At 43.1% G+C, this 25,594-nt stretch overlaps 1 protein-coding gene across 3 annotated transcripts in view; it reads left to right on the top strand.

The window, feature by feature from the left end:
• Window positions 1-25,594, top strand: part of SBNO2 (strawberry notch homolog 2) — a 226,517-nt gene that overhangs the window by 124,834 nt on the left and 76,089 nt on the right. Inside the window, exon 1 of one of the 3 annotated variants that reach the window (XM_072601359.1) lies at window positions 1,558-24,330. The exons of the other annotated variants lie outside the window; for them this stretch is intronic. Within the exon in view, the coding sequence (XP_072457460.1) occupies window positions 24,271-24,330 (60 nt within the window). The 5' untranslated portion in view covers window positions 1,558-24,270. Of the gene's footprint in view, window positions 1-1,557; window positions 24,331-25,594 lie in introns of those variants that run through there. 3 annotated transcript variants of the gene reach the window in all.

Raw genomic sequence — 25,594 nt, 5'->3', positions numbered from 1 at the left:
CTTTGTGACCCTGGGCAAGTCACTTAACCCTGTTTGCCTCCATTTACTTGTCTGTAAAATAAGCTGGAGAAGGAAATGGCAAATCACTCCAGTATCCCTGCCAAGGAAACACCAAATGGGGTCAGGAAAAGTCTAACATGACTGAGCAACAAAAGTATCCCCAGCACTTAGCAAAGTCCTTGGCATGTAGGAAACATGTCAGAAATGCTGGTTATAGCCTGACCCTGATTTCCTTTTACTGCTCCTGTTTCCTCCCCCTGGGACTGAGTAGAGCAAGATGATAAGTATTAGGGAATGTCAGAGGATTTTGTGGGCCAGGGTGCTTGGGGGATGCTTCTCTGCAAGAAGCTGGACCAGGAGGATGAATAGGAAATTGGTAGAGAGAAAGGGGAACAGGATGGAGACACAGGAAGGGCAGAGGAATGGCTGGAGATATGGCTGAAAGGTATACTGGGCTATCAGATGGAAGACCTTGAACACCACTGGAAGGCATTGGGGTGCCTGTGGAAGAATTTGAACAGAGGTGTGACATTGCCCTAGGGCTGGTCTGTGGGAAGATACCTCTGCTGGCCTGTGCATGGTCCAGTGGAGGCAGACAGAGCAGCGAGGAGGCTGGCTCAGTGGCCCAGGTGGGGTCAGCAATGCCATCCTGGCCAGGAATATCCTGGGCTCAGTTTGAAAGTGTTCTGCCCTCCCTCATTGCTGCTGCCCACCTGAGAGTTTCTTCTTGCCAGCTATTGACTGGAAATACCAACCACTGGGTTTGGTCTGTATGGGAAATTGATCAGAAGTTCTGTCGAATCCTTTTGGGGATTGAAGTACACTCTCTTAAAACTATTTACTTCCTTTTTGCAGTAGTTAAAAAGCCTGATGTGATGTTCTAAGCAGAATTCCTGCCCTCAGATAGCATTGTGCCTTGGCTTTTTCCTCTGTGTTAATCTCATATCAGAGAGAGAGAGAGAGAGAGAGAGAGAGAGAGAGAGAGAGAGTGTATGTGTGTGACACACATCTTTTGTGAAGATTCTATCAAAGTTGTTTAGAAGAGACAGTGTGGCTAAGTGGAAAGGGCACCATGTTTGTGCCATGTACTAGCTATGTGTAGGTCAGTTTTTTCATCTACAAAATGAAGAGTTTAAATTAAGTCCTTTCTAGCTCTAAATCTGTTATCCCTTAATCTGTTTTGTATCTAAAATTTCTTTCTCGAAATATGGAAGTCATTCACAAAATGTAGCAGATCATGTTTGTGTATGTGTATGTGTTTGTGCATCATGTTTTGATTTGTTATATGATTTCTTTCATTTATTTTAGTCTGACTACATAGCATGACTATAGTGAAAATATACTCAATAGGAAAGTATATGTAGAACCTATACAGAATTGTATGCAGTCGTGGGGAGGGAGGGGGGTAGTGGGGGGTAGGTGTGGGGGGGATAAAATCTCAATTGTATGGCAGTGATTGTTAAACATTAAAAAAATAAAAATAAAATTTCTTTCTCACTAGACATTTGTGAATGTAAAGAAAGGCAGATTGCTTAGCTCTGTTTTTAAGGCTGCTTCTGATTTCCTTGCAGGGGTGTGTGTGTGTATGTGTGTGTGTGTGTGTGTGTGTGTGTGTGTGTGTGTGTGTGTGTGTGTGTGTGTGTGTGTGTGTGTGTGTGTGTGTGTGTGTGCATTCCCTGCTCTGTTGCGTAAATTCTGGAATGGTTAGTGCAATTAGACTTCAGCAAGAGTTTGCAAATTCCCCAGACATTTGAAGTCATGGAGGAGGAAATAAAGATTCAGGTTTATTTTGGGACTTGGGGGTAAGGGTGAGGTGCATGACAAGAATTGGAAAATTTGGGAAGGAACAAATATTTGTATTTTCCCTTTGTTCCTGTTTTTGTCATTTTGGTGAGAGACCTTTTGTATTCTAGAGCTTCACGGTCATGTCAGTTCTCCCTTGTAACAAAAGTATAGTTAAGCAGAACATTTTTGTTGCAGTTGTTATGTCTGGAAAAGTCTTATCTCATTGTGCATCTGCAGCTCTCGACAGGCTTTCACTTCTCCAATGAGATGGGGGATGAATGCTTGGGCATTAGTCTTTTGGAGTCATCATTGGGCTGAAGTCTTTCAAAGTTGTTTTTCTTTATAATATTGTCGTCACTGTATAAATTGTTCTCGGCCGCCTCATTTTTCTCTATATCAGTTCATATAAATCTTCTGTGTTTCTAAATCCAGCCCTTTCATCATTTCTTAAGTCTCAGTCAGTCATCTTCCATTAAATTCACATACCAGAATTTGTGCAATTACTCCCCTGTGGATGGTTGATGGTCACCTCCTTCCCTTACTCCATTTCCAATTTTTCTCCACCATAAAAAAAAAAGTTCTTTTAAATAAATTTGTACAAAGAGGTCCTTTCCTCACAGCAGCCATAAGAGGAAGGCATTATTATTATCCCTATTTCACAGATGAAGAAAATGGGATGTAGGGAGGTTAGATAACTTACCAAGGCTCCAACACTTAGTATTTGAGGTAGACTCAGGTCTAAATCTTGCTGCCAAGTCCAGTCCTCTGCTTACTCAGCAGGAGTTCCCTTGACCATTGAGATCATAGCGGTGGATACAAACAGTATATACCTCGTTGTTGCTACCTTTCTCCCTGCTGCCCACCTCTGTCTTTGAAGAGGGCACAGGCGCCACCTCTTCCAGGAAGCTTTTCCACTGCTGAAAATGATGGATTCTCTGTCACTTGATTTTATAGCACTTGAGGCAAGTCAACACACATTTATCAAGCCCTTTATTTACTGAGCCCTGTGCCAAGTCCTGAGGGTTCAAATTCACCTAAATACAAAAATAGTCCCTGCCCCCAAGGAGCTCACATTCTAATCCTTGGATATACTTAGTACATTCCAATTTTCTTTACATTTCTTTGTTTGACAAGTCATTTTATACTCCCTCTCCAATAAGATTCTCAACCTCTTGGATGCAAATGTGCTTGATTTCTCTCAGCATAGTGTCCAGAGGAGCCATGAAATTAGGGTTTCTTGAGAGAATGAACTCTGAAGTTGGAAAAAAGTGGCAGCTGGTGGTGTTCTTCTGATCTTCCAGGAGCAGCAGAGTCTGCTGGAGGGGCATGGCCAGGGCGCCTGGCCTGGGGATGAGGTCACTTTTGTCTGAGACTTTCCGGCCCTTCCTCCAGAGTGGTTTTCCCTTGTTATTCAGCCTAAGACATGGTTCTCAAATCATTGCCTGGGACCTTTTGCCAATTCTGGCCAATTATAGGCCCTGCTAAGGACCAGTGAATGACCTTTGGGCAGTAGAGTTTCCTGGGAAGCAAGAATTTGATTTCATTATAACCCGAAGGACTTTGGCATAACTACACTCCTTAGGGAGAACCATGTGCTCAGGAGACATGGCGTGACACTGCTCTCCGATGGTTAGGGGAGGATCATGACACATCTGGCCACAGTCCCAGGGAATCCAGTCCTGCGCTTTCAGAATGAGGGCTAGATGGAGCTTGAAAAGGACTGCCTTTTCTCCCTACTTTCTTACAGTGCAGCATTTTAAGATTCAGAGGAATTGTAGAGGCTAACTAACTAACCTTCTGTTTGGGTGTGGGGAGGGCACACTAAGACCCAGAAATAGGAAGTGACCTCTTCTAGGAAGCCTGCCCTAATTTCTTCCAACCCCTCAGCTGAAAATGATTTATTCTGTCTCCTGATCTGGTAGTCTTTAAAGAATTCAAGTCTTTTTGTAAAGTCCTCCAGTTAAGAAGCGGTTACTCACTTGTTTCTGGTTCCCTGGGGCCTTCTCCGATCTGATTGTTTGCTTAAACGAGATAAAACAGCCTAGTCCCAAGGTGGAAAGCTGCTGAGGTATCTTTAACATTTAAAGCTTCTTTCTTTCATGGTCCTGCCCCAGATCCCCGGGTATTTTTGCAGGGTGACTCATCCCTGTTTGGGTGCTGGCACACAGGAAAAGAGGAAAACATTAAAAAGTGTTAACACTCTGGAACGGCAGGAATGAAGAGTCTTTGTGTGTCCCAAGATGTGGATTCAAACTGGGGACACACCATAGACCAACTTGCACAGCGCAAGCAATGGCAGAAGATTGTCTTATTCTTCTCTCTCCTGGTGGGCTGTGTTTTATTTCTAGACTCACAGAATGCCACAGTTGAGAGTTCTTAGATGGTAGACTAGAGAATGACAGACTGGAAGGAACTTAGAGCATGGAACATCAAATACCAGCCAAGACAATTCTTAGGATAGAGAATGTCAGAGTTAGAAGGAATTTTAGAATGTACAGTTTTATAGCTTAGAGAATCATTTAGCTGAAAATTCTTCCATTTGGTAATGAAGGAAACTGATATTCAGAGAAGGGAAATATCTTGTTCATTTTGATTTAAATATTGTTCTCTAAACCTGTATGAACTAATACAGAGTGAAGTGAGCAGAACCAGGAGAACCATTTGTATGGTAACGACGTATTAAAGACTCTGAGAGTTCTTGAGTTACTGTACAAATGACAAGGCAATGACCAGCCTTGATTCCAGTTTGTCCATGCTGAAGCACGTGCTGTCCACATCAGACAGAGAGGGGATGGACTCAGGGAACCAATTGTCATATACTTTTTTGGACATGAACAAAAAGGGAATTAGTTTTTGCTTTACTATGCGTATATCTTATGTGTGTTTTTTGTTTTGTTCTATTTAGTTTGTAGTTTTCAGTTTTGGGGAAGGAAGAAAGATTTTTAATCATCAAAATAAACTTTAATTGAAAATGGTTCTCAAGCAATGTTTACTTCAATATGAAGAAAGTGGAAACAAAGGAAAAATTAAAATAAAAAATAAAACTGAGCCTTGGCAGGGCCATTTTCCCTTATATTTTTCAGTTTGGAATAATGGGTACAAAAATCATTGTTGAATAAAGACAGAAGCCAAGGAGTATGGGGATGACTGGGGCCCAGGGTATTCAGGAAGGCTTCCTTTTCAGCTGAGGACTAAGTTAAGGAATAATCATTATGGGTGAAAGAATCTCTAGGAAACCCCTTAATCCTTCCCCCCACCCCAGTGAACATGGGAGGCAATAACACAAGAGGTGCTCAAAGTTTGGCACGATGAGAAAGAACCTTAGCTTCTCTGAGAAGGAAGGGACCTCACAGGGCATCCTGCCCAGAGTTGGAAAGGTTCTTATTCTACCTACCCTCTATTCTTTGCCTCTCCCAAACTCCTTACAGATGAACAAAGAGAGCCACGTTTTAATACCTGTGCACCTCCTTATCTTTAGAATTGAGAAATTAACACTCAATTTCTCTAGGGACAGCCTGGACTTGTGTATTCTCAGATATTTAATTGAAATATTTTACATTTCCACAGTGTTTTTTGTCCAAAGAGAGGGAGCTGACAATGCCACAGTCCTCTATCCTGATCAGACCACATTAGGAATATGGGGTCAAGTTCTGGGGAGCATGCTTTAGGGAAAATAATGCCAGGAGGAGGGCAACCAGGCCTTAGAATGATCCTGTGGAAGGTACTGGGAATATTAGCTTTGAGAAGGAAGAGTCAAGAAAAGAAGACAAAATTGCCATGATCATGATATTCCCTTATTCATCAGGCAGACTTAGTCACTAAAGTCAGAATCAGGCCCAGTGGGGAGGTAGAGGCAAGCAGGTTTCTGTTCAAAGTGAACATGAACTTTCTAACTCTCAGAGCTTTCCAACAATGGAACTGCACTATGTAGTTGCCTTTGAACCAAGGTATCTCTCTTTCTGTCTATCTCTGTCTCTGTTTCTCTCTACCTCTGTGTGTGTGTGTATGTGTGTGTGTGTGTGTGTGTGTCTGTCTGTCTCTGTGTGTGTGTGTCTGTCTGTCTGTGTCTGTGTCTCTGTCTCTCAGAGTCTGTCTCTCTCTGCCAGTAGGCTTCTACTTCAGGTTAGAATTAGGATTGAAGCATGGAAGCTGCCATGGTAAAACTTAGGCCAACGTGGAGCCTGCTGGTTTGCCTGGAGGGGAGAGCCCGGCCAGCTTCCTTATTGGTTCATTAGCCTCAGAGCCAAACAGGGACAGGGAGCTTGTGCCTCTATCCATTTTCCAATCTGCCAGATTCTCTCACCAGCTGAAATTGGGATGCTGGGAGCCACACCTTGGATGAAAAACAGTTTTCTTGAGTACCTGCTGCTCAAAATGCACATCATACACATTTTGATGTGAAATTTTTCATCTTCATTTCCAGGGACAACTGAGAAGTTAAATTCCTAGTTTTCCTAGAGGATGAATCCATCCTAACTCAGGTAGAGGAGTTCATTCCTAACTGTTGCTTTCATTCCCCTCAAGTCTGTAGTTTCCTGAACCTCATTCAGTTAGAAATTTCTGAGTTACTTCTGGGACAGAGTGGTTTGATTTGACTGTACTCCCTTTCTTCTTTTTGCCAGTGGTGGACTGGTCCCCTGAGTCTCTGGTGAGTGAGCTCATTTATTTCCCTAGTGCTCCATTCTAGTGAGGGCCAAGCCCTTGAGTTTGAGCCCAGCATTTATGGTTTATTGCTGATTTGTTCTGGAGCCAGCCCTTGCTGGAAGGGCAGAGGAAGGAAGGAAGGGTAAACAAAGAATGTGAGTCCAGGAAGGAGTGGGAACCCTGCAAGGCTTCTAGATAGTAAAGGATTCCAGCTGCACAATTCAGGGATTGGTCCCTCGCTGCATTGACCACTGGGAGGACAGGGCTTAGCTGTGGGTCCTTAGGAGGGAGATGTCAATGTGGCTTGACTCGTATCTTTTCTGTGTTCTTTAGCACCCTCAGGATCTGCTTTGATAGATCTGTGACCTTACTGGGAAGGTGGCTACTCTCCCCAGTGGTGCTGATTGCAGCCTCTCTAGGAAGGTGTACCCTCCCACCCAGAAAACCTCTTGTCCACATTCTCCAGAAATATCCAAAGGCACCACTGTGATGCCACCCCACCATCCCCTAGCCATGATGAAGATTTACCTCTTATTTTCTTGGCATTATGTGGATACCTCTGGGACAGCGAGTAAACTGTCCATGGCTTGGTAGTACTGGCTTTCTTGGTAGTACAAAAAATTGCTGTTGAATCATAATCTGTCAGAGCTGAACCCAGCAACAATTAACACTTATACTATACTTTTTTTCCACCCAAGCACTTTTCATATATGATCCTTGGAAGATGGCTGCTATTATTATCCCCATATTACAGAATAGGAAACTGAGGCCAACCTGCCTCTCATAAAACATAAGATATTGGAGCTAGAAGTGACCTTATTGATCATTTTACAGATGTGGAAACTGAGTCTCAGCAGGAGGGAATGACTTACCGAACTTCACACAATGACCTCTTTGACAGTGCCAGACCTTTAGGGCTCCTGTTTTCTCAGCCCCTGAGTCTTGTTCTGCCTCACTGCCCTACTTAGCTGGGTTCTCTGAGACAGGTTCTAGACTTGCTCCCCACTTTTCTAGTGATGAGGCTGTGCCCAGCATCATATAATTCAATTCATTAAACATTTATAGAGTCATAAATTGATAGAATTCAGAGAGGTAATTAATGCAATTCAAATTAAGTACTTCAGTTAATTTAATTAAGCTCTGCTACTCTTTATCCTTATCTCTACCTGTTGAAATTCTCAATCAATCCACAAGTACTTATTAATCACCCATTGTGTGCTGGGCACTGTTAGTCACGGCAGATATAAATATGAAAGATACCAACAACTTTTCTTCAAGGGTCCAGCTCAGGTGCCACATCCTCCAAGAAATCTTTCCTATCTCCCCTTAGGATTTCGAGATGGAAATAGCCCCATGGAGATCCCACCCCCTGGAGTGGGCTAGGAATTGGCACCAGGTCCTTTTAAAGTAGGAGAGTAAGATTAAAACAAAGTGTCTTTTTCTTTCTAGCACTTAAAGCCCAGTGATCTCTTCCTTTTCTGATTTTCCCATTGTGCTTTTTACAAAATATAAATTTTTACTGATGTCTCTCTTTTTTTTTTACTTTACCAAAATTACCCTCAGTATCCCTTCTCCTGTCCCCTCCCAGAAAGTCATCTCATATAGCAAGTAATATTTTGTAAAGACTCTCTTCCTCCCCAATGGGAAAAATAATCAATAGGTAGGAAAAAGACGCATGAAAATATGTACAAGGTACCATACCCCAGGACTTTTATCTCTGCAAAGGGGTGGGCCCACAGTTTCTTTTCATGTCTTTTCTTTGTTTGTTAATAAACAAATATTTATTAAGTGCTTACTATGTGACAGACACTGTGCTAAATGCCTTACAAATGTTATCTCATTGATCCTCACAACCATCCTGGGCAGTAAAGGCTATTTATTATTGTCTCCTTTTTACTGTAGAGTTTAAAAGTCTTTATGGAGGGCATACATCTAGTAAATGTCTGATTTGAACCCAGGGCTTCCTTTCTCCAGGCTTTATGCTTTACCCAAGTAACTCACTTGGACATCCTTTGGGCTCTGATGGCCCAGAGTGTGTGTAAATAGCAATTATTTCTGTTTTGACCAGAAACCCTGGAAGTCTTCCCCTCCCAAGGGAAGGTAAAAGAGGTCACTCTCTGCCTCATTTCTTACCTAGCCTTAATCACTGAATGGATGTTGTAGACAAACTGAAACTTGGGAAAGACCTTAGCTTAAAAGGTCAAGGTCTCCCACTGCATTGGGGCCGTCTCCGTTCGTCCTGATCTGTATCTCACCACAGGACCCAGAGGACTCCTAAGGAGAAAGTGAGGCTGGTGACTTCGCACAGTCCTGCCTCACTTAAATCCAATTCACTTGCAAGTCATGGCTTCACCCTCCCGCTGTTGTGGTCCTCTTCCAGAACAAAGGGCAGACAGCAACAACAGTGCTTTACCCCCCACGTCACCTGCTCCTGCCTAGGTACCGTGGAACCACGCTTCTTTATAATTACGTCATTCGCTTTGGATTTTTTTATGATTCTATTTTAATTGTTGTGCTTATTTTACATATAAATTTCTTGACTCTGCTTGCTTCACTCTGCGTCACTTCATGCAGTTCTTTTTACGTGCTCTCATATTCATGACTTCTTACAGCTCAGGAATATTCCATTACATTCCTATATCACAGTTTATTTAGTCAGTTGATGATCATCTATTTTGTTTACAATTCTTTGTTTGCTATGATAAAAAGTGCTGTGATAAAAATTTTGGTATATATGGGGACCTTCTTATAAATAGCCTCCTTGGGGCAAAAATGGAATCTCTAGGTCAAAGGATATGGATCTGTGGTTCATAATGTGTATAATGGTTGCACTGGTTCACAGCTCCACCAACAATGCACTAGTGTGCCTATCTTTCCATAACCCCTCCAATATTTAGTATTGCCATCTTTTGTCCCCTTGCCAGTTTGTAGAGTATGAGATAAAATCTCAAGGTTGTTTTGATGTCCATTTTTATTATTAGTGATTTTTGTAGCATTATTTCATGTTCCTATTCATCGTTTTCAATTCTTCTTTTGAGAGTCCCATGGAATTTTAAATAGTTCTCTGTCCCTATTACATTCTGTCTTGTGTCTTAGTTATTTTTGTACCTGCCCTATCCCTCCTACTAGACTGGAAAGTATCTTGAAAATGGGCACTATCATTTTTTATCTTTTGTCTCTCCAGCACCAGGAATAAGGCTTTGGTGCTTAATGTAAATGTTTGTTAGTAAATTCAATTGATCCAGTATTGCATACTAATCACTGCCCTTCAGTTTGCTGTTCATTGCCTTTAAAAAGAGAGATGACCAAGAGACCACAGAGCCAGCTGACTCCTTAGAGATCATTTGCTGTAACTACTTCATGTTTTACACAAGGAAAGCAGGACCTAGACATGTGAAAGTGACTTATCTGAGCTTAAGGAGATATTAATAGGGGGCCAAGATTTGAACTCAGATCTTCTAACTCCAGTTCTAATCATTGTGGTAATATATCATTGTGCTTTAGCCACTGACTCAAAAATATACCCTCTTCACTCCTGTCTCATTCCTCCCTCCCCTTCCTTTGGAGTCATTGCAAGTTAAAGCAAATCAATGGAGTTCTTCTCAGATTCTCCTGGCCCTGGTATTGTGTGAACCAAAGGTTTTCCTGGAAGCAGTCATTTTCTGTGGTTGTTCTAAGCCCCAGGCTCTGAGGGGTCACAGATATCTGTTGAAATCCATTTGTAACCAGATAACTGGATTGGTATCTCTTTTTAAAGCAGCTTTTTCTGGAGTCTTGAGCCCCACTCTAGCCCTAAATGCAAGACAGAAAGGACCCATTCCTCAAGGGATGTGTCTGCATGGAAAGCAGATTTTGGCTTCAAGAGGCAGCCATTTGATGTTGTACAAAGAGAACAGGATTTAGAGGTGCAGATTCTCTAGGTGGGGAGATCGTCCAGCCTGGTGTATGCCTGAGCAGCAGTCTTCTCTGTCACCTCTGTTTGCACTTCCCAGGAAGAGGAGGAGGAGACGCCTGCTACCTCGGAAGGCATCCCCTTCCCCTTTGGGATGGGCTTCTTATTTTTTCCTATAGAGCCTAGTTTTGTCTCCCTGAATCACCTAACTCTCATTTTTGGTTCTGCTCTCTGAGGCCAAGCCAAGCTGGTGGAATTCCTTGTCTATGTGAAAACTTGAATCCAGTGATTGGTCTCCCCCTGCCCTTGTCCAGGATCAACATCTTCTGTTCCTTCTGTTGATCTTTGTATTGACAGATCAGGGAACCTTGCCATTTACCAGCTGTCTGACCTTGGATAGAGCAGGCAGTGTGGTATAGGCGGTAGCAAGCTGGTCTTGGAGCCAGGAAGCCCTGAGTTCAAATCACTCTGTCTCTGACTCATTATGGCTGTGGGACTCTGAGCCAGTTCCTTTTCCTTTGGGTGCTTTCTCTAGGCAAGCCTCAAAGACTCCTAAGGTTTGGAGAGTTGCTGTTTCTTCCCTGAAGTGAGGAAGCCTGAGGATGAGGGGATAGAGGGAGGGAGGCAGAGAAGGAGGCATGTTCTAGGTCGTGACAGAGAGAGGGCTGAAGGGTCTCACTTTTTATCTGTCATATGATGGACTTGGAGTAGATGGCAGTCTTCTGAGATTCCTTTCAGCCCCAGATCAAAGAAACTAAGAATGTTTCATTTACCTTAATGCACGCAGCATGTTAGGTTATACCTAGGCCATGAGCTTCCTGAAGGCAAGAACTGAGGCTTTGTTTTTGATTCTTCTGAGATTCTGAATGCAAGGATATGCCCAGAAAAGGTGTGATTAATGTTGTTGAGTGAATGAAAAAGTAGTGTGTCTTATTGAGATTTTAAAAGATTCAATTCAATTCAGCGAACATCATTGAATATCTGCTATGTGTCAGGCACTGCTAGATGCTGGAGGTACAACAAAAACCAGGCTAGAGTTCATGGTGGGCATATGACCTGTTCCAAGCCACAGAGCAGCATGTATATAGCAGAGCAGGAAGAACTCAGGCCCCCTGCAAATGCAGAGCAGACATGCTCCCCTAGGGAATGAATCCCTCCCCCCACCCCCGAACCCACAGCCTTCTCTGGCACATAGTATATTGTGTATTGCTGTATTTTGATGTTGAGCTGTGCCTTAAATCACTTGGCCACGCGGAAGTTGAGCTGGAAATGAAGGAAAGTAGGAAAGAAGTGGGTTTCGGGTCTTTAAATGCTTATAGAGCCTGTGGTCAGCTTCTCTGTTATCCCCAAGTGACTTCTGGCCTCCTTCCTCCGGTGTTGGCTCTGGAGTTCATGCTGCACCAACCGGGTCTGGTCATGCCATGGGGAAGCTGGCAAGTCCTCGAGAGCTTGTCTGTTCCAAACCTGTCATTTGGCAGAGGAGGAAATCGAAGCCTATCCCAAGGTCTCTTTGAAGGCAAGGACTGTCTTTCCTTTTGTCCTAGCCCAGGGCCTGACATGTGCTAAGTACTTAACAAATGCTCCTTAGATTGGATCTGGATCAGTGAGTTCACAGGTTGCTCAGTGGATGTTGTCAAAGCCTTGCTCACTGTGAGAGTGAATTAGAGTAGGAAGACCTCCAAGAACATCTAGGGGGAGCAGCCAGAGGAGTACAGCAGAGCATCTGCCTGGTTTTCAGTTGCACTGCTGATGCTTCCTACCTGCATGACTGTGGGCAGCGGTAACCTCCTAGAAGTTCAGTTTCCTCCTCTAAGACGTGGGGGTTGTTCTAGATGGCTTCAAGGTCTCTTCCAGTTTGAGATCGGTGATCCTAGTCTATTGATATCATCTTACAGCAGAGCTAAACTTCATCGAGGACAAGTGACTTGGCCAAGGTGACAGCCTGAAATAGGGCCAGGATTTGAACTATTTCTCTTGACTTCCAATCCCATGATTCCCCTGGGATGGCCATCTAAGGGAGAGGAGCTGCCTCCATGGATTGTGAGTTTCTTATCCCTGGGAATGTTCAGGTGGAGAGAGTCCAAATGACCCCATGTCAGGAACATTGTATTCTCTGTCTAAGGATGTGTGGTACCAGTGACCCACTCTGCCAGTCAGTGATAGCTGTCTGAGTCTTTAGTTTGCCACAGAATGATCTACACTGATCTCCTCTCATGTTGGGGCAGTTTTCCTTCCTAAGATTTTTCCAAGAAGGCCCAATGAATTGAAACAAGTAAAGATGCTGTTGGGTCAGCAGACTTGCCCACTGGCAGCAGGAATACATTCCATTGGGCACCTGTCACTCACTTGGGGCTCATCTTGTTTACTTGGCCTTTCTTTAAGGAATGAAATCTCAGAAGAATGGACCATGAAGATTGGTGGAGTAGCCAGTCACCTCCAACTGCTGGAAATGAAAAGGATTATCACTTCCCTCGTAGGCACTGTTAGTGAAACCCACACATGAGTCCTTGATGGGGTTGAAGACTTGAACTTGGACTAAACTGAGGGTATAATTGGAAAGAATCTATGGGACTTGGAGGTGCAAGTTTGGATCCTGTTTTTGACACTTAGCCTGAACAAAGCAGATCGCCCTCTGAACCTCAGTTTATCAGTTTGAAGAAAGAGCATACAAATGTGGTATCTTCTACACAGGCTGAAATGACATCATGTATGTCAAGCTTAGAAAGCCTTTCCAGAACTCTAGAAATGTCAACTCTTATTCTTTTTGGAGTTGGCAGGTTTGGGTTCAAGTTCTTGCCTCCCATGTTCCCTGATTATGTGGCCTTGGCAAGTAATTTCTTGTCATTCTGGCCTTTAATTTCCACCTCTGTAAATTTGGGATACTAGCAATTAGACTGTGTCTGCCTCTCAAGATGTGTGCCCCTCAACACATCAAGTCAGAGTACAGGATTTATGCAGCTAATTGTTGAGATGCAGGCCCCACACCCCCTAGCACTGACTGCCTTCATACAGCCATAGAACTTAGAATATAGAACTGCAGAGTTGGGGGAGTCCTTCAAATACAGAACAGAGAAGCACCTTCATGGGCTGTTGTGGATAGAGGGTTGGTCTGAGAGTCAGAAAGGCCCAGTGGTGTCTATGTGATCCTGAATAAATCACTTGACTTTTCTAAACCGCAATTTCTTCATTCATAAAAAGGAGATAATAATGGCACTCACCCCACAGAATTAAATGGACGAGACAGTATAAGTCAAATGCTTTGCAGACCTTCTAGCACTACTTAAACATCAGCTGTTCTAGAACCTGAGATGTTGGAGCTAGGACCTTCAGGCTGATGGAGATGGAGAATAGCATCTATTCCAGTTCTCTCATGTTATGGTTGAGGAAATTCCAGCCAGGAGAACAGAAGTGATCTACACAAAGATGCAGAGTGAGTCAGTGGCCGGCCCAGATCTAGAACCCCAAGGCCATCATTGCTCTTCCCTTTTACATTCCCTCCCCATCCTTGCTGTGCCCTGTTTTGTGTTCTGATGACTGTAATCAAATCAGAGTGGATAATGTGGTGTGAATCTATCTGTAGTAGTCACATTGGGATATATGAAATGTCCATGAATTCCCCTGTGGTAAAAATAATAATAATAATAAGTCTGGCTTGGAATGCAAACAGGCTTGGGCTGTTTACTGGTAGGGGGAGAACAGAGCCCTGTGAAATGCAGCCAGCTGGATTATGTAAGTGCAGTGAAAAGGGCTTCAGCTTTCAAAGATTGTTTTTGCTCTGCTTTTTAGCCAGGGGGGCTACTGTTCCAAGGCCAAACATACTTGCCTCTTCTGGGTTGGGGGGAGTGCCAGCCTGGATTCCAGATCTTAGATCAGAGAGCTTCTAACTTTAATTGAAAAGACCATCTGTCTGTCATCCCTTGCATCAATGACCTTTCCTTTCTGTCTTCCTCTTTGTTTCCTCCCTAGATCTAACTTTCTTCCCCATCAAAACTTCCACTGGGAGTGGGAGTAACTTGAGGCCATCTTGTTATGGGGCTGACCATGTTCTACCCTTAGCTCAAAAATAATCAGTGGAACATTACTCTCTAGACTGAGGCGCAAACTTCTTAGCTCCATAGTCATGGCCCTCCACAGTCTGATTCCACTCTCCCTTTCTAAACTCATTTCATATGGTTCCCCTTTACTCACCCTCCAGGATACACTGAAACTAGACTCCTGACTCTTTCCTGACCTGTCTTGTAGCCCTTCCTACCTCTTCCCTTGCACACATACTTGGATGTCTAGAGACCGGCCTTCTCCCTGCCCCAACACTCCCTTTTGACTCAGGGCACTTTTCCTGGCTATCCTGTGTACCTGGGATTCTCCTCCTCCTCGTCTCTGCCTCTTGGTCTCCCTGGCTTCTTTCAAGGCTTCACTAGAGTCCCACCTACTGCTGGAGGTCATTCCAGATTCCTCTTCTAGGAACTTCCTTCTCAGATTATCTCCCATCTGTACTGTGGATATTTGTGGTTGTATATCGTTTCTTCATGTCCCCCATGTCCCCTCATTGGAAAGGAAACTCCTGGAGGATAGGACTGTTCTCGCCTTTCTTTGTATCTGTACTGCTTTGTATAGTGCCTGGCACGTTACATAAATTTGGAATAAATACTTGTTGCCCGAGTGACTCAAGTCTTCATTCTGTCACCGTCTCTGCTTTGCTTGTACTTCTTCCTCACTTTCACTCCAGGGATCATCTCAGGTGCCACCTCCTAGGCAGTGTCCTCCTGTTCTTATTGTTGCCTTCTTCCTGAAATCGTCATTCATTACATAACTGTGATTGGTGACTTGTTTTAGGCAGAACACACCAAGCTAGGAGGGATCCAGAATACACTGATTGGCAGCCTCAGGATCCATAGGAGGGGCAGGAAGAGCTTTACCTGGAGAAGATTTGACTCAAGGGGAGATTACAGTGTTGAGGGGCTATCACTCCAAAGTATGTGGAGATTTGTAGGGGGTGTGTGTGTGTGTGTGTGTGTGTGTGTGTGTGTGTGTGACACCCCACCACCACACACACACTCCATAGGAGGACATAATAAACATTTATATAGCACCTACAGTGTGCCAGAGGCCAACTAGTTTATTTAAAGAAAAACTTTGCTTTTTTTAAAAACTTTCCCTTTTTCAAATATGAAATGGATTTCCCTGGGAGGTGATGGGCTCTTCCTCATTAGAAGTCTTCTGACAAAGGCCGGAGAGCCTCTTTTTACGGATTCATAGCAGGGATTTTTGTTTAGTTAATAGTTGGTCTCCATGATGGCAGAGGTGCCTTGCAGTTCTGATGTTACTTGGTCAGTCAGTGCAAGCACCTGTTAGGTGCCAGGTACTGCACTGAGCCTGGGGATAGAAACAGAAGCCAAAGATGGTCAGTGCTCAAGAGGCTCCTGATCTGTTGAGGGAGACGACAAGCTCTGTGCAGGAGAAATGGGAAGGTTTTCATTTTAATTTAATAAGTGGGAAATAATTGAAGAGTGGAGATAGTAGAATCAGGAGGGTTGAGTGGGGACCCGCCTGTTCCTCTGCTAACTAGTCTATGGAATTTGGGGGAATCTGAATCATCATCATCAGCGTGTTGCTGTTGGCAGACTTTTCTGTGGCCCTGTGTGGCTTACAAACGTGCTTTCCGTACACTTCCTAATTGGATCCTTGATAACCCTGTGCAGTATTGTATAGGAGAGGAGACTGACTGATGGATCTCTCTGTAGAAATACATCCGGTAGTCCAAGGCCAAGAATTGAATATAGCTGTTACTCTTCAAATAAGAACTGGAGGAGATCACCTCAGAGCTCTCCTTCCACTCCTGAGATTCTTTGATTCCTTTGCTTCAGGTAAGCCCCAGGCCCTTCTGGCTCCAGCACTGTCTTCTCCAGATTCTGGAGCTGAATGGTGGCAAGTGTGTGGAACTTTGCTCAGTTTAGGCCACATGAAGTTGACAGTACTGGGGAATGATGGGAGGGAAGAGAAATCAGCATATTTAACCATTGCTGGAAGCATCTTGCCAGACTCATTGATGCCAATCATGGGATGGCAGGGTAAACTGTAGGGTAAGGGAGGGTAGAGAAATATTGTCTATTTCAACCCTGTGAGGCAAAGAGGAAAGACATTTATTTGTAGTGCCAAGAGCATTGGTCTTAAAGTCAGGAGACCAAGTTGAATTCCCAGCTCTGATGCAAACTGTTTGTATGACTCTAGGCAAGTAACTTTGGGCCTCAATTTCCTCATAGGTAAAATGGGGATAATAAATATATTCCCTACCTCAAGGGTGTTGTCCTTGGGGAGGGAGGTGAAGCAGAGGCAAAAGCCTCTTGAGCTTTATAGATTTTGGGAAACTGGAAGAGGCAGAGTCGTGGCCAGAGCACCAGCCTTGGAATCAGCTAGGCCTGTGTGTAAATTCAGCCTCAGGGCAGATTGTGGAGGGAGATTTTGAGTTACTTAGTTACTTAAAATGTTTGCCTCATAGAGTTAGTGCAAAGCTCAGATGAGTAATAGATGTAAATTGCTTTGTAGAAACTGGAGGTCTATGCCAGGGATTCCTGCATGGGGCGGGAGTTTGGATCAGATGCCTTCTGAGTTGTCTTTCGGCATTCTAAGTTCCATCCCATCTACCCCACCTTTGGCTTGTTGCAGACTACCTTCTATGCAGGGCAGCCTCAGAGTCTAGAAGGAGGAGCTAGACCTATCGGCAGCACCAGCACACAGTGGATAGTAGAACCCAGCATCTGGAGCTCCCTAGATCAGCTAATGCCCTGTGGTTATGCTGGGGGGAGGGAGGGTGTCCCTGAGACCAGCAGACCATCTAGCAGTTTCCCAGAAAGATTTGGGCTTCTGATAAAGCAGAAGCTAAGTGTGGATTGATGGGGAGGTGAGAAAACCATCACAGTTAGTAGGCAGATAGTTGGGGGCTGATCTCCTCCTCTGGCTGCAGAATCTGGGGCTTGTTCTCTCTCTCCCCTTCCCTCAGCACCAGTCCCCTCTTTATATACTTTGTAGCAGAAGAGGACAAGCAGGATGAGGAGGGGGTATGGAAAGGAGGGGAAGGATGTGGGCTGTGTAACCTAGTAAAGGGAAGAAGGGAGGAGTACTTTTCAAGGGTTTGAAGGGCTGTCATGTTTAAGGGGGAGCAGACTTGTTCAGGATGGCTCAGGGAGGCTGATTTCACCTCGGTGGAGAAGAAAATGAGCTCCTAGTCTCTGGATGTATTGAGCAGAGGTGATGTGTTCATTTGCCTTGTTGTTGAAAAGTGTGGTTGCATCTTAGGACAAGACCTAGATGCTCTTTTTTTGCCTTGTATCATCTTGGTCCTTTGTGTGAGCTGGACATCATGGCGGTTAAAGATGGCATCCTTTGTCAAACCCTATGATCAGATGTGAACTTCTCTGTTAATCTTTTAAAACCCTTCACAGCCTAACCCCAACCGCCTGCCTTTCCATTAGAAATTACTTCTGGCACACACAGCTCTTTCATCTAGCCCAACTAGCCTTCTGTTCATTTGTCACTCACAGTGCCCCCATCTCCTGTCTCCACACCTTTGTCCTGCCTGTCTCCCCAGGTCTGGGGTGCACTCCCTCATAGATTCCTGATTCTTTCCCTATTGATCCTAAGGTAACAGAAGCAGCCTTTCGCTGGGCTTGTCCTTGGAAACTGCTCCAGCTTGGTAGAACTTGGCAGATCTTGGCTTCCCCTTGATTGACCTTCAGGGAACCAGAGTCACCTCCATACCACAGTGAGACATCAGAAAAGTACACCAAGGCATTCCTTTTTTTTTTTTTTTTTCCTACCTTGAGAAAAAGAAATGAGAGGTTCCTCTCAGATAAGTTAGTGTTTTTTATATGTTTTGCTGAATAGGAGATCACATCGAAGCTCATGGAGGAAACTGCCTGTGGTGGTTGTAGTTATTCCAAGTGGCCTTCCTGATGCAAAACCCTGTCCACATAGGGTCTGTTCTTCCAACGATGTCTGTTTGAGAGGGCGAAGTGCAAACATACGTATAGCTATAACCTCTCCACACACCCCACACCCCCAAAAGAAAAACAACATTGCAAAAAGTTGTTTTGGTAGATCTGTAATTTCATTCATGTGGGGTAATGCTGGTGGTGACCCACCTATGCTTTTTCATCTATGATACTTGTCTATGTCTTTCCATAAATGAGCCATACTGGAGGCCCTTCCTCTTGGTCTTTTGATTTTTAAAAAATATTTCATTAACCAGTGCGTACTTACTTGGGCTGTTAGGATTCCCCCCCACCTTAGCCAGTCAGGGCATTTAATGTGTGCCAGGACTTGTGGTAGGGATTCAGAAATGGAAACAAAATGGTCTCTACCCTCGAGGAGTTTGTGTGATGCGAATGTGATGTGCAGTCAGATGGATAGCCCCCAGATCTGATCCATCAGTGTCGATCTCTGTCTTGAGCAGGCACTGCCGATGGATAACAAGCTAACATGCTGGATCCAGAATTGAGTAGGAGGAAGAGAATGAACCAGATTGAATTTGGGAGATTGTATAATGCCTTCAGTAACCCCTGAAACAGAAATCCCAGTTTATTGACATCAATATTCTTCCAGGTCTGGGAATCATAGAACATAATCTATGAAAAATGAAAATTGCAGTTTGGCCCAAAGGACAGTGGAGAAACACATGAATCATATGCGACACACACGGTCAACCAAGAATCCTACCCAAGAAATGGCAATAAAGCATATTGTCAGGGGGCATCAGACTGGAAAAGAACAAGGGCTGATCACAGAGGAACAGTCTGTGTGTGTTCTGTTTTGGTCCTTCTGTGATTGTGTCAGATTCAGAAAAAAGACACCCAGCATAGCCCGTACCCACTGGAGGAGTGATGGGAAGACACAGACAAATGCTGTCCTGGCTGAGATTCTCTCAGCATTAAAGGGAATGCCCACGTTGATGAGATCATACATTCTTTAAAGCATTCAAATAGGAGCCACTGTTCTAGAACAGCCTAAATTTAGACCCATCTTTTTTGCTTCTTCCTCCCTGACAGAACCTCAGCTTACAGCTTAGATTGCTTATTGCTTCAAGTCCTTCACTGCTTCATGGGACCGAATGGAAAACTGTTTTTAGGAAGGGGATAGTAGCAGATCCTACTGTTGTGACATGTTGGACAAAGTAAGCGATTGAGGAATGGAATGAAGAGAGCAGGGTTAATTTAGCTGTCTCTTTGGCTGTCATTGATGAGGATCAGGTTTGATTGATATTCTTGAGAAGTTACCTCTGCCCTGTTTGTCCTCCAGGTGACATAAGAATAATAATGATAATCAAAAGAGAAAGAAACAGCTGTACAAGCCCAGGTTTACTCTGTACCTTTGGAACTATAAAATGAACCCTAACAGATTTGGAAAGTACCTTAATAAAACACTTTACAGTGTTAACAAAAGAGGGTCCATCATCCTGACAGAAAGATGAATAATTCTTTTAGAGCGTTTGTTCATATGACTATAGATAGCTTTAATTTCTCCCTCTGAAAACTGCCTGTTCATATCTTTTGACCATTTGGGAATGACTTATATCCTTGTACATTTGACTCAGTTCTCTATATATTTTAGAAATGAGGCCTTTATCACAGACACTAGTTGCAAAAATTCTTTCCCAGTTTTCTGCTTCCCTCCTAATCTTGGTTGCATTGGGTTTGTTTGTGCAAAAACTTTTCAATTTAATGTAATCAAAATTATCCATTTTGCACTTCATGATGTTCTTTATCTCTTGCTTAGTCAAAAATTTCTCTGTTCTTCATAAATCTGACAAATACACTATTCCTTGCTCCCCTAATTTGTTTATAATTATCAGTCTTTATACCTAGATCATGTACCCATTTGGACTTTATTCTTGTGTATAGTATCAGGCATTGGTCTATGCTTAGTTTCCACCACACTGTTATCCAGTTTTCCCAGCAATTTTTGTCAAACAGTGAGTTCTTCTTCCAGAAGCTGGGGTCTTTGGGTTTATCAAACAGTAAATTGCTATATTCATTGACTACTGTGTCTTGAGTATCCAAAGGTGAATAATTCTTTACTGAAAAGGAGAATTGATAGACTTGCTTAGAGCATAGTAGAAAGGTAGAAAACTTGGTGAAATTTTTGGAACAAGGAGCCTTCAGAAGATGAGTTGGTAACCTAATACTTTTACTCAACTTCAAAAAGCATTTGTTTTCTCAACTGTGCAGTAGTCCACAGGATACTGAATAGAAAAGAATATTAGCAGAATAGTGACTTGCCCCAAGACTATTTCTATCTGAAATAGAAAAAAAGAATGAGAAAAAGATTAAAATTTTTTTTAAAAATTCAAGATGCAAAAACTTTAAAGATTTTTGAAATTAAAAGAATTAAAACATTTTTAATATTTAAAAAATTGAAAATTAAAGATTTTTCTCATCCCATTAAAAAGAATGAGAAAAATGTTAATAATAACAATAAAAAATAAATTCCCATTTCCATAGCACTTTAAGGTTTGCAAAAGCACTTCCCTCCAGATACCTCTGTGGAATTAGGTCATGAATGTGTTCTCTCTGTTTTTTAATAGCGTTGGAAATAGATTCAGAGAGGTGAGGTACTTTGTCCACAGCTACCCAATAGCAAATAGCAACAGCTAACTTCCAACTTTTCAGAACTTCTTTTTTTAACTTACTGTCTCAATTGTTCTTCACAACTAGTAAGCTGGGGTCCTGGAATATGAGCCCAAGGTTTCTGACTCCCGAGTCTAGTAATCAATTTCAATGATGCCCTACTATGGATATTCAGCTGTCCTGCTCAAAGGTTGGGTTATATACTCACCCAAAGAGGTGTCACACATGCCAGAATCTTTCTTGAATCATAGAATCCTGGAGTTAGATGGGACCTTAGATTAGAGAGTTTCAGTCTAATGTGTTATCAGAACCAGACCCTTTACTATTGCCTCTCTAGCAGTGATCATCCCACCTGCATTCAGAGGTTCTTGGTGGTAGGGAAACTGTTGAGAAGACTTGATCTATATTTAGGAACCCCAATTGTTAGGAAGTTTTCCCTTATTTTTAGCTGAAATCTGCTCCCTATAGCTTTCTTTAAAAAAAAAAAATTTTTTTTTTTTGACCTTAGCAGTCATCAACAGAAGCAAACATTTTAGGATCCAGAAAAGAATACTAAAGAGGATGGTTCTAAAATTTTGAATTTCTCATATGCTTTTTTAAAGTGTATTAAATTTAACAAAGCAGTAACAAAATCATCCCATTTGTGTTATTTTCTGAATTTCTTTTTGTTCTCTTCAGTGTATTTTAAAATGTCTTATTAACATTTTTCTCTTGTTTTTTTAAAAAATGTTTTGCCTCTCTCTCCAGACTAATTCTACTGTCCCCAAATAATGCTCCCTTATAATAAGTGAGTATAGTCAGGCCAAAAAAAAAAGGTAACATAATACTCATATCTTCAAATTAACACCTCATTCTGTACCTGAAGTTCCTCATTTCTGCCAAGGGAGAAATGTCATGCTTCATTATGAGTCTTTTAAATTCCTGACTGGTCACTGCTTTGGTCTGAGTTATTGAGGGCTCCCAGAAGTGTTATCCTTTGCAGGTTAACATCACCATGACCATTGTTGTTTTCATTGTGACCGTTTTACTCTGTCTCAGTTCACAGAACTCTTCTCAGGTTTCTCTGAATCTGCCATGGTCATTTCTTATAGCACAGTCAGTCAGTAAACATTTATTAAGTGCCTCCCCTGTGCCAGACACTGTAATACTTGAGCACATTCTTTTACTGCAGATTGTTCAGCTGTTCTCGAATCAGTAGACCCCTACTTTGTTTCCATTTTTCCTTTACTATAAACAATCTTTCTCCAGGCTGTTTTTATACTTACTGATCTTTTACCTCCTTGGGGTATCTGCCTAATGGGGCTTGCTCTGGATCACAGGGTATTGACATTTTAATGGCTTGGGGGGGTGATTTGAAATGGCTGTCCTAAATGGTTAGGCCTTCTCACCTGTCAACTGTGCATGAGTCACCTATGGAATGTAGCTCTTGAATATCAAGCACTGATGTCCTACTTGTGTCTTTGTGACTCTGGCTCCTAGTGTCATACCTGGCACACACTAGACACTTAATACTTACTGATTGGTTAATTGATTGGTTCTGATTCTTTCCTTTGGCAGTGAAGTCACACAGGAGATAGAACACCAGCCTTGAAGTCAGAAAATCATGAGTTCAAATCGAGCCTCTTACTGGCTTGCTCACTGTGTGACCCTCAGCAAGTCACTTAATCTTTGCTTCAATTTCTCAACTGTAAAATAAGGATAATAACAACACCTGTGAAGATCAAGTAATATAATAATTGTGAAGCGCTTAGTACAGTGCTGGGCAAATAGTCAGCATCATGTAAATGTTAATTACCTCTACTAGTAGTACTGCTACTACTCTGGAGCCAGCCAGAACAAAGTTAATACTTACCCATGAAAGCCTTTCAGATCCTCCAAAGTAGTGATCAGCTCTCTCCTGCAGCTAACCATCTTGAGTTCCTTCACTGTGCTGATTTTCCTCCCCCAAATGTAGAAGGAGGTCACTCCTTTCATGCCAGTGAGAAACTTCCTCTGGTTAACTTTTAACTTAACCATTAGCTTCCTGAGTCTATAAGAAGATGAGGAGTTTGGTTGGAAGAGGCAAGATTTCAGCTGGTTTTAAGGAAAGACTTCCCAGTCTTGAGGATAATTACTAAACACAGGAAAGCCTTCTCAGAAATGAGTCCTGTTCTGCCTCTAACTTGTCCTGTAACTCTGCTTAAGTCACTTCCCTTCCCTGGGCCTTTGTGAGGGGAGTTAGATTTCATGACTTCTGATACCCTCTCATCTTTAAATATTTTCGTTCTGTGACTGTGGAGTTTCATTCCTTTGAATTGTTTTAAAAAAATAAGGTTGATTTCTGACTGCCTGGGTTCAGTTTTAGCTTCAGAACTTGTGGGCATTGGTGCTTAGTGTTTCTTAGACTTTGGGGAGGATAAGAGACCTCTGTGGAGTGTCTAATAAAGACATGAAATGCTATTTCCATGGGACTTCCATGTTTACAAAGTGCTTTCCTCACAACCGTCCTTTGAGGTAGGAAGTCTAAGTATTATTTTATTTATTTATTTTATGAATGAGCTAACTGAAGTAAAATCCTAGATGTTAAGTGACTTGCTCCAGGTCACACAGCTGGTAAATGCTAGTGCCACCTCCTAAATGGGTTCTTTCCTCTGTGCCCTGCTGCCAAAGGCTGTCTACCCTAGAGCATATTCCCAAACCCCAGCCTTAAATAACTAGGAAGATTATTTCCATTTCAGATAAGAAATCGATCAAGGGCTTCCTAGTCATGCTTTTAAGTCATTTATTCATCTGGGAAACAGTACTCTGGCCTTTGTCATAGACATTGATGCTATCAGCCTGGGGATCCTGGGCCTTCCTCGAGGCCCTCAGGCAAAAATTGGCTGCATTCTTGTCAGCTTTCTTGTAGAGGAGGTCTTTTTCATACAGGGATTGAATTAGATGGTCTCTGAGATCCCTCCCAAATTCTGTCAGGAAAAGGACCCTGAGAACTGGGAGCTGAGCAGCCCTAGGCTTTGTGGTCCAAGAAGTCTTTCTTAGCTGTCCCAGAAGGCCCGGGGAGGAGGATGACTCCCTCCCATCCCCCAGGCAGAAGCCACTATGACAGCTGGCCTCCTTGAGTTCTCGGATGGCCAGCCCTCCTGACGGGAAGACAGACGTCTCTCTTGGCAGCCTGCCAGATGAAGAAAAAAAATCAAGGTTTTTTTTTCCCCTTTGCTACCCCTTTATTGGCTACAGCAGGAGCAGCAGCTGCAGCAGAGTTGCAGGGCAGGCCCCGGGCTGGCACTGAGCTTGAACCTGAAGGGTTTTGTGCCTTCTGACTGTTTCTCATCTTCAGAGCTTTATGAAGTGATGGGAATGGAGAGGAGGCTAACCCACAGCCTGCTTGCAGCTTTCTCAGCTTGGACCAAGGTAATGCCGTTCCCTCCCTGAGCCCTAGTTCTGGCTATGCCATTCTTGCTGACAAGAAGACAGAAGGAAAATTGAGGACAGCCCATGTGGGACCATCCCATAAAAACTGCACCACGTTCAGTGGGGCTGTGCTTTTGGTACAGGGAAAGGAAGTTTGGCAAAGTTTCCTGGCTGGCACTTTAGGGGACTTTTGTTAGGTGGTCTTTATTCCACCAGCTCTAACTGTCCTGGCCAGTCCCAGGGGGCATGCAGACTTCCTGACTTGAGAATTCTGAAAGACATCCACCTTCAGTTTGAGTCCAAATGAGGGTTTTTCCTAATTGCTTCTTCCTTGGCTTCATGCTTAGCATTTGCCATCATGTGTGCATCCATTACAGAGGTGATCAGAGGGAGTGGAAAGCGTACTAGACTTAGAGGCAGAAGCTCTGGTGGGTTCAAACCTGCCAGCTTCAGCCTTGGCTGGACATCTGGCCATGGGCAAGGGATGGAGGGCGTGGCAGTAGGCGAATGCTACCTGCAAAGGGGCTCTTTGGGTCAGCTTCTACAGCATGTGGTCATGCATCTAAGTCCTTACTTCTACAAAGGGGGAAAGAAAGAAGCATTTGACTATCCAGGAACAGTGTGGTATGTGGAAAGAGTACTGTCTCTGGACTCTTTGGTGCCAGGTTCACATCCACCTTCTGGTACTTTTTACCCATGTAACTTTAGACAAAACACTTCAGTTTTCTGGATCTCAATTTCCTCATCTGTAAAATGAGGACTTTGAACTAAAAGGCCTTTGGGGTTCCTTCTAGTTCTAGATGTATGGTCTCTGTACTTATTTTCATCACTTATAAAACAAGGATAATAATACTCTTCCTACCTCATGGGATTACTGTGGGGAATGGTTCTTGAGGACAGGAACTTGCTTTGTTTCTGTGTCCCTAACGCTTTACACACAGTTAGGTATGTAATAAATACTTTTAATTGAGGGCATCACTTTGTAATTATAAAGAAGTGTTCCTGCTTAGTCCGATGTACCTTGTTTCCTTTGCCCAAAGCCAACTTTTCTGTAGTCTGACATGGATTTTTGCCCAGAGCTTTTGGAGCCCATCAAAAGGAGTAAATTTTCAGATCGGTACGGGAAAGTGAGAAAGGAACAAGCAATTGTCATATACCTACTACGTGCCAGGCACTTTGCAAGTATTATCTCATTTGATCCTCACAGCAGTCCTGGGAGGAAGGCACTGCTGTTGTTCCCATTTTACACAGGAGAAAACTGAGG

Source organism: Notamacropus eugenii, chromosome 4, assembly GCF_028372415.1.
Source record: "Notamacropus eugenii isolate mMacEug1 chromosome 4, mMacEug1.pri_v2, whole genome shotgun sequence".
Taxonomy (NCBI): Eukaryota; Metazoa; Chordata; class Mammalia; order Diprotodontia; family Macropodidae; genus Notamacropus; species Notamacropus eugenii.
The sequence above is the reverse complement of the archived record's forward strand: the minus strand, read 5'-3'. Positions and strand labels throughout refer to the sequence as shown.